Here is a 14,093-nt window from a genome sequence, read left to right as displayed (position 1 = left end):
CAACATCGTTATCTCGATTTTAATGCGTCGAGTTATATGTAGAAAGACTTATTTTTGTTTTCCGTTCGTTCCGATTGACCGCTTTACCTGTCTGTCACCTGCCGATGGTGTCATGGTTAAGTCCCGAATGAGGGTTCTCGTGTGTGTGTGTATGGGGGGGGGGATAACATTCGATTCCACACCCGATATTGCATTCGAGTTTCAGGTTAGGGTCTACATTTATTATTCACCGCGACGTTCAGGTGGTCGTCCAATTATTCCCTTTTCCCAAAATTTTTTTCCTTTTCTTTTTTTCCCGACTGCCCTCGTTTGTCGAGTTCAAATTATCTTAACTATTGTCTTGCGACCTGTTTGGCTCATTTGAATAATAGCGTAGGATCATCCGCAGGTGAATCTGCGCATGACAAACGAAAATTTGTTTGAGGTGGACGAACGAGGTTCATCACTTTGGGTTCGGTGTATTTGAAAAAAGGGAGGGAAGGAGATTGAGGAGAATTTTGATGGCCGTTCTCCCGTTTCTTTCTGAAATCAAATATAAAAAAGAATAAGAAAAGAATCTAGTAGTCAGTCAGTCATATAAAAGGGAAAAAAAGATACGTGCAGGGACGGAGAGTTGAGCCACTCCGAGTTGATTGGATCGGGCTAATTAATCAAAAGCTCCTTATATGTGTGTAATCCTCTTTGGAGGTCGCCGGCGTCGACGATGCTGGTACTGGTAGGTCCAGCTTGCCATCCATCCATCCATCCATCCATCCATCCATCCATCCATCCATCCATCCATCCATCCATCCATCCATCCATCCATCCGTCCATGTAGCTATGTGTGTGTTTTTGATTCCCCTCTTATCCGAAAAGAAAAAAAGAAAAACGGTGGCGCTGTCTGTGAAATCCCAACCGCCATTATGTTGATTTCACGTTGTGGCCCCCATAACACAGGTACAAAACAGCAGAGAGAAAAATAGAGAGAGAGAGAGAGGATAGATGGGAAGAGACATATTCTTCTCCTTCTTCTTCTTCTTCTTCTTGGCGGTGTAATTCCACAATCCAATGGATTTCTCATAGCCAACGTGCCGGTCATCGGTCATATTCGTGTCTCTTTCCGTCTTTGCTGCTATACATGCAACGGCGAACTATTTTGTGTTTTGTTTCTTTCATTCCCTCTCCCCTCCTCTCTCCATTCTTTTTTATTTTTTCCCCTGTCTCGAAATCAAAACGGAGAAGGGAAATAACACGGAGAAGAAAGGTTTTCAAGAGATGCTTATCGAAGTTATATACCAGTAACCAAAAGTAGAAGAAGAAGAAGCTCAAGAAAGAGGAGACGCGCGGAATAGTAGAGGAACGTGACATTCTTCCAAATGAATGATCCCGTGGACTTCTTTTTTGATTCTTTTGTCAGAGCAGCAGCCAGGGGGTTAGACAGTCTGACTAGAAGAAATACCCCGAGACGGTTTTGATGTTTGTCCGAAAAAGACAAAAAAAAAAATGAAATTAAATTAAATCACAAATACCTGTTGTTTGCCACTACGGAAACTTGGGATTGGCGAATTCTTGGGTCTGCTCTCATTCATCCCTCGGAGAGAAATTTTCGGCACAAAAACATTCCACACTCTTGTGCCCAGGCAAACATCTGTAGAGATTTACGTCGTACAGGGACAGTGGGAAAAGACAAGACTAGAAAATTTGATCCGCCATAGCAATCTCAAAACAATCTCGACCAAAAACAGTTAGAAATAAAACAAATCTTTGTCCTTAATTTTGGATTTGAATAATTTTTGGGGGAAATTTAGGCCTTCAATCTTCCTTTTCTTTATCTTTTGCTACTTGGACCGAAAGGGAAACAAAAAAAGAAAGAGAAATGTCGTCGACGACGTGAGATTCATTCACAATGTTTTGATTTCTCCTCTTTTTCTTTTTTCTTCCCCTTTGACTATGGGACGATCTCCTTTGGCTTCTGGCTGTCAACCTACGCAACCGAAATGTCTTTTATCTCTGCGGGAGAGCCCAAAATGTCATTAAGAAACGGAATAAGTTCCCCATTTTTTCGTCACAACTTCTCATTTGTCCTTTTTTTTAAAAAAATTTTGGGCAAGAGAGAAAGAAAGAAAGAAAAAATCCCCCGGTAAAAATAATAAAAGGGAATGATTAATAATCTTTTTTCGACGGCTCAATATGGCGACATCGTGAGTCTCTCCCGCAGTTAACAGGGAAAATGTGTGCGAGGCGATAATGGGGCGTGGAGTTTAGGGGCAGGATGAACCGGGGTGGCCCCCCGGTTGTGTGCCAATCGTTGATGTACATACAATAGCAACGCTTCCTCGCATCATCCACACGCGAGAGGAAGAAAAAAGAAGCAGAGAGCAGAGAGCAGCAAAGTCTTTTGGGGGTGATGTGGCGAGGAACATTTCGGAGTCTGCGCAGGACTTCCGGAATATCTCACGAACGGGTGGAGGGGGGGGGGGAGAGAGAAAGGGCTCCTCCTCCGCCAATGTCATGCTCTGCTTCCCCCCTTTTTTCTTTTCTTCCTGTGTGTATGTGTTCAGCTTCTCTCTCCCGTTTTCTGTGTGTGCGTGTCTGCTTTAGTCTCGGCGCGTTGCTTCGTGCTGTCTTGTCTTAAGGAGGGAGGCGAAATATAAGGAGGGAGGTGCGCGCGGCATCAGCTGCACAGACTCCCGCATCTGCATGTCACACCCATTCGTCGTTTTTCCCTATACCGCCCACCGACGCTGATGATAACGACGACGCCGAGCGACGACTCTGGTGCGCAACCCCCCACCACCACCATCACCACCCCTTTGGCCACCCCACCGTTGGGGCGCTCCTCGGCTTGGGTTTTTGTCTGGGCTGCTTTTGTCCCGTGGAGGGACTCGTAGGAGCGCCAGTCCCTAACCCGACTAGGGTGTGCGTCTACTCCTCGCTCGCGTCCTGGCGAGTGTTGCGTTGGCCCAGTGTTTAGTTTCTTTCCCCCCCCCCCTTTTTTTAAAAACTATTTCTCTTTCTCTCTCACGTAAAAATTTTGCAATTGAACTAATTGCCAGCGGCAGCAGCCCAACACCTGTCCGGGATAATGATGTAAATCGCCCTTCCATTTTAATTTGGTTTCCCCCTTCTTTACTTCTTCTTGTGGTGACGTTAAGTTAAAAAAAAAAAAAAAAACGAAAAAACTTGTGTTAGGGAATCCCTCGTGTGTGAAATCGCCTTGTTTCTTTTTTTTTTTTTTTTCTCTCTTTCTCTTTTTTTTTCTTGCTCTTGGACGTGATTCAGGGAACGAACGAACGGTGCGCCCGCCTGCGTGTGGTCAATCCGCCGTGCGACCTGCCTGGTGTCTCCTCTGATTAGGATTTATATTTTACCATTTTGTGTGTGTGTTTTGATTGGCGTTTGGGAGACATCACACGACGCCGCGACTCGGTTCGTAAAGTTTTCCGGACACGTCCACAAGTTGACCGTCAATTTTCTTGAGCGAAAGAGAAAAAAGACGACCTGACGTGTCTATAGTTTTGGTTTTTTTGTCAGTAGTAGCATGGCCACCTCGATTTCGGCTCAACACATTCCAGCTTCCGTATTATCCGCTGCCATCTAAAAGAAAGAAAAGTAGTAATAATAATAAAAGAAAGAAAAAACAAAAAGGCTTTTTTTGTTTGTTTCGTTTCTTTTTAGCTAAATCGTCTCATCGCTGTTACGCTCTGTTGTTCCCTTGACCGACGTTAGCTCTTTTGTTTTCTCCCCTTTTTATTATTACCATTGTCTTTTCTGTCTCTGTCTCTATCTCTCTCCTTCAACTTGTTTTCTCTTTTGTTTTTATTTTATTTTTTCCCACTTGCTATATACTCATTTGATGAAAAATAGATCCAAAGAGTGTCGCCCCCTTCGGGTAAAAAGACACGACATGGAAGGCCGTTGTCGCCGATGGGCTCCTTCTTTTTTCTCGAATTGTGTGTGTGTGTGCGCGCATTTAGAAAAAAAAAAATTTTTTTTTAACAAGAATAAGAAGAAATGGTCGGGGGGAATAAAGAGACCGTCGTCAATTGCCGCGTGATAAGAGAAATTTGAAATAAAAGGGAGAAGGTGGCGGCGGTGGTGGAAGTGGCGGTGAGATGCGGAATAATAACAGGAAGTCAATTGTTAATTTTGATTGGCCAAATCCTCCCTGTGTGTGTGTGTGTGTGTGTCTCTCCTTATTTTCTTGTGAGCTCGATGGGCTCGAAGCTCTTTTTATTTTTTCTTTCTTCGACGTCGAATTGAGGTGAGTGGGGTGGTGGTGTTGGCGTAGGGAAAGCCGAAATCTATTCTGATAATTATTCTCTTCTTTCTTCCTTGATTGTTTTGCGTCTCTCCTACACACACTCGTTCACCTGGTGGCGACTCTGACGACACACACGCAGCGCTCCCCCGTTTAGACATCACACACACGCGTTACGCGTATAGCTATTTATTACAGCGATGGGCGACATGGATGTTCATATGGCGCAGCAGCGCGAACCAGAGGAGGAGGAAGAAAAAAAATAAGAAAAAAGACGCGAGGCGCCGTCGCGTTAAGGAACATTGAAATGGCGAGAGCCGCGCACCGAGCGCCTTCTCTTCGTGATGATTGTGTGTGCAGCGACGGCGGCGGCGCGCGCACCGCATCCAATTTGCACCACCCACCCACCCTACTCCTCCCCCTCCTGCTCGTCTCCTTTTTCCTCGTTTTTATTTTTTTCTGTCAAATTCAGCAGCGTCACTTTTCTTCTTTGCATTTTTCCTCGTGGATTATTATCCCAATGCCCGTCCGACTTGCAGCTCGAAAGAGATTAGAATGAAAGCGTCTTCATTCAATTAGAAATATAGTAGGTGCACTGTGTAGTCAACCTGATAGGCTGCGCATAAGACGCGGCGGCGATGCTATTAGTCGATGAGTCAATCCCGTCCGGTTTACTTATTTTTTGCTAGAAAATCTCATTTGAATCTCGAAAAACTTGTTGTTGTCATCTTCTTCTATTTCTAACCGGCTCGTTTTTGATTGTCTGGTTGCATTAGATGATGAGGTGGTAACCTGAAGAAGATTTAAGAGGAAAAAATCCAATTGGACACCCATTTCGGTGGCGCAAAGAGAGAAGCAGAAGAAGAAATGGACGTCTCGATTGCGGTGCCTAGTCCACGAGTTCACTCTGACGCGGTCTCAGCGACGCCCTCAGCGGCCATCAGTTTACCTTCACCTACGGCGCCAACGCCAACGACGCCGCCCAATTCGATGGACACGGGACAGACGACCCTAGTCCACGCCCGGCTGGACTCCCGCGACGTAATGGCCGGCTCCTGTGATTCTGGTCAGGAGGATGAAGAGCTGGAAAGTCATAGTCACCACCACAGCAGTTCCCGCTCGCCCAATCTGCCTGGAAGTAAAACGTCGGTCAATGCCAGCGGATCGACGGCTCCGGCCGGCCGGGAAGACGACGACGACGTCGACAAAATGAGCGATTCGACGGCAAAATCGTCTACAATCCCGACGGATCGGCTTACATCATTGAGGAGAACAGCCACGGCAGCGACACGGAGGACAGCGGGACGCAGGACCTGGACGACGTGGCGGGCGCCTTCCTGCCTCAGATTGCCAGCGCCTCGTACGTGTCCCGCCCTCAGGTCAACCGACCCAATTCCTATTACGGCAACAGCAGCGCGTACCCGGGCAACGGCGGCAAGAATGCGGCCAAGTCGGCCGAGCCGGTCATGCACAGCTTCCGCGTCTACTCTGCCCGTCGCAATTCGGATCCGGCGACAAACCCGCCGGCGCCGGCCGCCCTTTTCCACTCCAACTCGTCGGTGCCCATCAAGCCCATCCTCATGTGTTTCGTCTGCAAGTTGTCGTTCGGCCTGGCCAAGACGCTCATGTCGCACGCCACGGGCGAGCACGGCGTTCGGCTGGACGACGAGGAGAAGCGGATCCTGTGACAGGCCAACACGTCGGCCATCCTCCAGCTGGTCGGTAAGAGCAAAGAGCCCGTCATTTCGTTTCTCGAGCCGGTTACCTCGCCCGCCAATCAAATGACGACTGTCGGACAACAGCAGCCCAGCAACAGTCACAACAACAATTCCTCGCCGGCCGACGAAATGGACGTTGACGACATCAAAGCCGAGCCCATCCACAACGACGAATCGTTTGAGACCAAGGAAACGCTGGCCGTCTCGACGTTCAACCGCCCAGGTTCAAGTAGTCCCCTCGGTAACAACAACAACAACGGACGGGCGAGCGTGTCGTCGCCGTCCGCCGCCAGTTCGGCCACGCCGTCTCCGCTCTCGCCGCATCTGCAGCTGACGCCGCCCAACGTCAGCATCGCCTCGATCGCGGTGGCGGCCGCCGGATTCGGCAACCCCTTTTTCAGTCAGCAGCTCCAGCAGCAGCAGCAGCAAATGTACCAGCAACAGCCGGACGTGGTCCAGGGACTGCTGAGCCCCGGACTGAGCAGTTCGGCGGCGGCCGCCATGGCCCTGGCCACCCGCAATTCCTGCAAGACGCTGAAATGCCCAAAGTGCAACTGGCACTACAAGTACCAGGAGACGCTGGAAATTCACATGAAGGAGAAGCATCCGGAGAGCGAGACGTCGTGTCTCTACTGTCTGACTGGCCAGCTTCATCCGCGGCTGGCCCGCGGCGAAACGTACACGTGCGGATACAAGCCGTACCGCTGCGAGGTCTGCAACTATTCGACGACGACCAAAGGCAACCTGAGCATCCACATGCAGTCGGACAAGCACTTGAACAACGCCCAGGAATTGCATCACAGCAGCAACGGGCAGCAGCAGCAGCAGCCGGGCGGAGGCGGTGGCGGCGGAGGCAACGGACTGGGCAACAATAGCGCCCACAATACCAGCGCCGAATCGCTGACGTCGCCGTCTAAAACGAGTTCCAGCTCGTCGCTGCTCCATCACCAGAGCCCCAACATGACGAGCTCCGTCAACAATCCGGCGGTGGCCAACAGTTTGACAAACAGTCCGGCCACTTCGTCGTCAGTGTCGTCGAGCCAATTGGCCAAACTGGCGGCGCCGGCCAACAAGCCGACGTTCCGGTGCGACGTGTGCAACTACGAGACGAACGTCGGCCGGAATTTGCGGATCCACATGACGAGCGAGAAGCACACGCACAACATGATCATGCTCCAGCAGAACGTCAAGCGGATGCAGCAACTCTCTGTCCTCCAGCAGCAGCAGCAGCAGCACGATCCATCTGGCGTCGGCCTCCAATCGTCGCCCGGTGGAGCCGAAGCCGCTCTGGCGGATATGGCCTATCAGCAGGCTCTTTTCATCCAGATGATGCGGGCGGTCAACTTCCTGGGCAAGCCGGACAGTTGGTTGGAGATCCTCAATCACCCTGGGCATCCGGCGGAGCCGCCGGTGGAGGAGGGCAATCGGGGATTCCGGGGGCCGGCCCGCTGGCCGATCCCGGTCTCAATCCCGAGACGATGGAGCCGTTGCCCGAGCCGATGGAAGCCAATCCGTCGCACGTGTTCCAGTGTCTGGTGTGCAGCGTGTTTTGCGGCGACATGGCCGAAGTGGTTGCCCAGCACGTCGCGGCCGATCGATCGCGTCAGCGCGAGCACGAGGCCCTGCTCCTCATTGGCGGCCATTACCTGTGTCGATTGTGCGCCTACAAGACGACGCTCAAAGCTAATTTCCAGCTGCACTGCAAGACGGACAAGCATTTCCAGCGGCTCCAGCACGCCACCCACATCCAGGAGGGCGGAGCCCGCAACGACTGGAAATTGCAGTACGTGACGAGCACGACCAATCCGGCCCAGCTGCGCTGCAACGTCTGCACTGTGTACTACACCAACAGCGTCCACAAGCTCCAGGTGCACGCGTCCAGTCCCCGCCATCAGCTGGCCGTCGAGCTTTTCCGCTTCGTCTCGGATGAGGCGGCGGCTCTGGGCCGCTCCGCCAGCGGAGTCCAGTACCAGTGCCGACTCTGCCAGTGCGACTGCCCCAGCAAGACGGCCCTTCTCCAGCACGCCCGCTCGCTGCGCCACTGCCAATTGGAACAGTTGGCCGAGCTTCAGCGGCGCAGCACGGCCGGTCCCAAGGAGCCGATGCTGGGACCGCTGGAACTGCGCGACCTTTTCGCCGTCGTCTCTTCCGGCAGCGATTCGGACGACGAAGGAGCGGCGGCACCACCACAAGTCAATCCAGCCAATGGAACAGGTACTTGTGTGTGTTTTTGTTAACCTACGCTCGGTATTTTTTTGTGTGAAGTATCTCGTGTCCACACGCGTTCCATCTCAATCACAACGCAGCATCTTTCGACTCCGCCCACCTCTATACCTCCTCCTCCTCCTCATGGTTGCGCAATCCATCGCTGCTCTCTCGTGTGTGTCTTTATTAAAACAACAACACCAACTGAAAATAGCCTCCCCACCCCCCTTCATTTGAAAATTTAAAAAAAAAAAAAAGGGGGGAAAATGCGATAGCCCAAAGCGCGGGCAATTTGAAATTTGACACAGTAGCACCAAAACAAAAAATAAAAAAAAGTCAATTTTTTTTTTCTTTTTTCTTTTTTTTAAATATAAAAATACCTACGAAAAAATTTGAACGCCTCTCATAACGCCGAGAAGAAAAAAGAAGAAGAAGAGCCGACCATATAATATACAAGGTGTCAAAGATGACTCTCTATCTCTTCCTTCTCTCTTATTTTATTCCTCGTGGTCCTCCTATCATCCGGCGATATAGGAAGCGAAACACAACCCCACCTTTGATTATTTATTAGACGATATTTACATTTATGGAGTTTCGGTGGTTGGAGCTGGTGTGAGGGTTCTTTCCTTCTTCCCTTTTTATTTCTTTTCGGGAAAGGCCCCTAAGGGAAACGTTGCGCGCTCAGCCGCATCTTCTTTTTTTATTTTTCTTCTTTTTCTTAAAAAATAAAGAAAAAGGGCCGGGTGTTGATTTTATGGCGGTCCGCTCGACACGCACGGGGCGCCCGGTAATTTGGCACGCTATAGTTGCCTCCTTTTTTTTCTTTTTCTTCTTCTTTTCTTTTCTCCCTCTTCTCTTCAGCCCCCTTCTATACTCTCCTCCTCGGGAGAAGATGGGGGACGCCTTTAAGTCAGCCGTTGTTATAGCCTCCAGCTCACCGTATGTAGATGTGTCGGCTCGTCCTTCTCTCTCTCTCTCCTGCTGGCTGGCTCTCGCTCGTCTTTACTTGCTAGCGATATGCAGTTATGCACCTTGTTTTCCCCAAGACTTTGGGGTATTTATCGTGTGCGCGCTCGCACTGAGACAGAATGATGAAATGAAATGTTAATGTGCTCCGCTCTCTTTCTTTACTCTCTCTCTCTCTTTTTTATTTATTTTTTTATTTATTTTTTTTTTTTTCCTTTTTCGTGATCTTGTCGTGTTGGCCTTCATCGGCGAGGCGCGCGTGCCCGTGTGGTGAGTCCACTTCGCCGTGGCACGATTGATTTGATTTGAATTTTTCTTCTTCTTCTTCTTCTTTCATTTGTGAATATTCATGTCTCCCGGCTGAGAACTAAACCAAAAAAAACAAAACAAAAACACCCACCCACCCACCCACCTCCCTCCCCACCCCCACTAGTCTGTGCACTTGCAGCTTATGTAAGACGGAGGGAAAAAGAATCAGAGAGAGAGAGACAGACAAGTCGTGAAATCACAAAAGAAAACGGTTTGGATTGGATCACGAATGAGTCATTTGCGGCCGGCCGCAAAGTACGCGCGCGCAACGTCGCATTCCCCACCTCTTTTTTTTTCTTTCTTCTCTTCTTCGACTCCACAAATGCTGCCAACGACACCGGGCAATCCGTTCCACATCCGAAGCGGATCGCCCATGACGAACCTTTCATTGGCCTCTCTCATCAATTCGCAACTGAACGTCGACACCAAGAACTGTCACCTTGGGCCGGGCGGAGGCATGTTCCCTCCTCGCCCGACCACCAGCGGATCGGCTCTTCCTAGTCCCGCTGCCGCCGGACTGGCCGGTTTGAGCCCAGGCCGCATGAGCAGTGACCAAAGCCCGTTCAACTTTTTCGCTACTTCGACGCCATTGCCGATGGCTCCTCTGACTCCTCCAGGCGGTGGCGGCGGAGGCAACTCGAGCAGTGGAGGCGGCGGTCCTGGATCATCAACTGGCAAACGGGCCAACCGGACGCGCTTCACCGACTACCAGATACCAGAAGGTACTGCAAGAGTTCTTTGAGAACAACGCTTACCCTAAAGACGACGATCTCGAGTATCTCTCGAAACTGCTCTCACTCTCACCGAGAGTCATTGTCGTCTGGTTCCAGAACGCCCGTCAAAAGGCTCGCAAAGTCTACGAGAATCAACCGCCAGTGGCCGGAGGTGCCGGTGATCCGGCCTCCACTTCGGGATCGGCCACGCCAGGCTCTGGAACGTCGGGCGGAGGAGGAGCCGGAACCGACCCGGACGGCTCGGCCCGTTTCCAGCGCACGCCAGGACTCAACTACCAGTGCAAAAAGTGTCTGCTGGTGTTCCAGCGCTATTACGAGCTCATCCGCCATCAGAAAACTCACTGCTTCAAGGAGGAAGACGCCAAACGATCGGCCGTGGCTCAGACGGCCAATGCCCAGGCTGCCGCTTGCTTCTCGTCGTCAGACAATGACAATAGCAATTCGAGTTCATTGGCCGACGCTTCCGTCATGAGCGGAACGGCCTCGTCATGTGGTGCTGCCCCTCAATTGACCATTTTACCGAAATCATCGTCGTCGTCAACCATCATCAAGACGGAATCCAACGTGGCTGCACCCCCACCGCCGCCACCCAAACAGCCGGAAATGTTCCAAACTCAGCCGGCCCAGCAGCAGCAGCAGCATCAGCAAAACCAACAGTCGCAAAACGATTCCGCTTTCCACTGCGAGCAATGCGGCTTGACATTTTCGCGATTCGATTTGTGGCGCGAACATCAAATCGTCCACATCATGAATCCGGATCTCTTCTCGGGTGGCGCCGCCGCTGCCAAAATGGCGACCGGAATGGAGACTCAGTATGCAGCTCTACTTCAGCAGCATCAAGCTGCCGTCGTGGCGGCTGCGGCCGCTCAACTCTCGGCCAGTCTGCCGGCAGTCAGCGCCGGAAGCAACGGCCAAATGACCCCGCCATCCTCTGGCTCCCTGATTCCGTCTGGAAGCAAGCGGAAGCACGAAGTGGTTGAGGACGACGAAGAGCGTGGTGGTGGCGGAGGTAGATGCGGTGGCAGCGGAAGCGGAGGAGGTGGTACCGACGGAGACGGACAACCGCGCGACAAGCGTCTGCGAACGACGATCCTGCCGGAGCAGCTGGATTTCCTGTACCAGCAGTACCAGCTGGAATCGAATCCGTCTCGCAAGATGCTGGAGGCGATCTCACGCGAAGTCGGACTGAAGAAGCGCGTCGTCCAGGTGTGGTTCCAGAACACTCGAGCTCGCGAGCGCAAAGGTCAGTTCCGGGCCCATGCCCAGGTCATCAACAAGCGTTGTCCATTTTGTCCGGCCTTGTTCAAAGTCAAATCGGCTCTCGAGTCACATTTGGCCGGTCGTCACCCGGATCAGTTGGCCAAAGGCGAAGTCAACATCGACGCCCTGCCCGACATGACCGACGAAGACTCGGGCACTGGAATGAACCTGAACACAAGCTCATCTCCCCATTTAGGTTCCAGTCACTCTGTCCAGTCCGGATCCACTTCGGCAGCCGGCGAGGCCAATTCGGCAGCCGCCATCCAGGAAGCCCTGACTAAGCGGCTCTCGGCCGTCTCCAACTACCAGCAGTCGATGGCCTCACTCTCGATGCTCTCGTCCCTCTACTCCCAGGGCTTTGTAGCTCCTCATCCCGGCTTCGAGGGCAAGGCCGAGGACGCTCTCAAACGCTACGCCAACGACTATCTGGCCAATGCCGGAAACAACAATGCCACGCCGACTCCGGCGGCCGCACCAACCAACGAGCAACGCCAATTGACTGGCAATCCGACCGGAGAGCTGCCACTGGACTTGAGCCGACCTTTGCCACTCCAGCAGGGTCTGGGACAAGTGCGACCGGAAAGCGCCATGCAGTCGGACGTCGGGACGGACGACAACCGCTCGGAGCACTACATGGATTACTTTGACGAGAGCAATCCGTCTTCCCCTTTACCCTACAACAAAATGGGCGGCGGTGGAAACCAAAGCAATTCGGGAAACGCTAGTATGACGGGCTCGGCTTCCGGCGGACAGAACAAGCGATTCCGCACTCAGATGAGCGCCGTCCAGGTGCGCGTCATGAAGTCGCTCTTCTCCGACTACAAAACACCGACGATGGCCGAATGCGAGGCCCTCGGCCGTGAAATTGGCCTGCCCAAACGCGTCGTCCAGGTCTGGTTCCAGAACGCTCGAGCCAAGGAGAAGAAGAACAAGTTGAACGCTCAGAAAGCGGCCGGCGATTTGTCCGCAATCGAGAGCAACGTCGGCGCGAAACAGCCGGACGGTTGCGATCTTTGCGACTTCAAATATTCGCACAAGTACGCTGTCCAGGACCACATTGTCACGCATCAGCATATCGAGCGCGTCAAAATCCACGTGGCCGAGCAGTCGGGAAAGCACGGTGACGACATGCCGACCTCGGTCGCCCGTTCTTCTAAGGGTGGAGGACATCAGCAAGAAAGTCAGGAGCCGTCGACGCCGACACCTGTCGGTGGATCCAGCGCCGAGACGACGACGTCGCCACCCAACAGCAGCAACGCGACGGAATCGGCCCAGCTAGAAGCTCTGCTCCTTCACCAACTCTACGGAATGGGCTACGGAGCTGCCGGAGTTCCAGCTGCAGCCTTGGCTGCTGCCGCTGCCGCCGCAGCCGCATCGTCCTCGTACAACAACTCCCAGCAACAGTCGAGCACCAACGTCATGGCCGGCGGTGAGTCTTGACACGATCCATTCTCAAACCTTCTTAACGTCTTGTCATACTCGTCTTGAAAGTGGAAAGAAAACGCGCATTCCGGCCTGTTAAAAGACGTTAGACACTCGATTTGGTCATCTTTCATTGGTTCGTGCGGAACGATCCGTTTGATGAGAGGCCAACAGCAACCCAAACAAAACAAAAAGGAAAAAAAAAAAGATTGTCTTGTTGTTTCCATTCGTTTTGGATATTTGTATGTGTGTCTATCTATCTATCTATCTGTTATTTTGGAATAGGATGGGATTTGGGGTGTGTGTAGGCGAAGGCAGCACACACAAACACCTGCACAGACGGGAATCCGATGAGGTAGAGGGATTAATTAGTTTTCCTTAGCGGGAGATTCCTGCATTTTGAATAAATTAATTGCATCGGCGCGCGTAGCAGCAGCCAAAACGGCCACGTCCTTTCTCTCTCTCTCTCTCTCTCTCTTCGGCTCTTCATCTTTTTTTTGGGTTTTTGGTTTTGTTTTCCTCTTTTTTTTGTTTGGGTGGGAAAAAAAATGTTTTCCGAGTGGAATGAAGAAAGAAAGAATGAATGAAATAAAAGGAAAGAAGAGAACACAGTACGACAGCGGGGGTGGTCGTGGCTTGTCTCACTACATCACCTGGGCCGCTGCGTTTCAGATGGGGACCGGCCTTTTTTCTCTCTCTCTCTCTCGTCCTCTCCAGTTTTTTACTTTTTTCTTGGATTTCGTTTTTCATTTTCTCGTTTTTATTCCCTTATTGTTTTGTATTTATACATATCATTCTAGTGATTCAGATGCCCCCTTTTTTATATATTATTTCATTTTTTGTCGACTTTGACTCGGTCTCGTCCGCCGACACGTCATTGTTTTCCCACCGTTTGAAAAAAAAAAAGCCCCGTCCAATTTTTTCAAAGGAAATAAAAACGAAATCAAAATGCAACCAACAAACCGACGTTTTTGCCTTGTTTCTTTTTGTTTTGATTTATCAACGAAAATGAATAAAATAAAAAAAGCCGTGCACTAATTGCGTAACAGAAAGAATAAGCCAAAAGAGTAGCCTACGACGGGAGGAAAAAAAAAGTCTCGGGTTTTTTGTTTCATTCTCTTGTTGCCTTGACGAAAAAAGAGAACTGTTGTCGATTGTTTCGATTCGGTGACCTGTACACTCGGATTCGAAAAGTTTTTTATTTTATTTTTCCCCCTTTTTTATTGAACACAACAGCCA

The 14,093-nt window shown here is 51.1% G+C and overlaps 1 protein-coding gene across 1 annotated transcript; it reads left to right on the top strand.

Moving 5' to 3' along the window:
- The first annotated feature begins 5,131 nt into the window (after positions 1 to 5,131).
- Positions 5,132 to 13,544, top strand: LOC124324171 (zinc finger homeobox protein 4-like). The gene is given in 5 exon segments (XM_046784371.1): positions 5,132 to 7,272; positions 7,305 to 8,172; positions 9,588 to 10,156; positions 10,158 to 10,323; positions 10,393 to 13,544. Coding segments are annotated over 5 exon segments (5,649 nt in total). The 5' UTR covers positions 5,132 to 5,706; the 3' UTR covers positions 12,873 to 13,544.
- Positions 13,545 to 14,093: the final 549 nt, after the last annotated feature.

The sequence above is a fragment of the Daphnia pulicaria genome, chromosome 1, assembly GCF_021234035.1.
Source record: "Daphnia pulicaria isolate SC F1-1A chromosome 1, SC_F0-13Bv2, whole genome shotgun sequence".
In the NCBI taxonomy this organism is placed as follows: domain Eukaryota; kingdom Metazoa; phylum Arthropoda; class Branchiopoda; order Diplostraca; family Daphniidae; genus Daphnia; species Daphnia pulicaria.
This window is presented reverse-complemented; position numbering and strand designations above follow the sequence as displayed.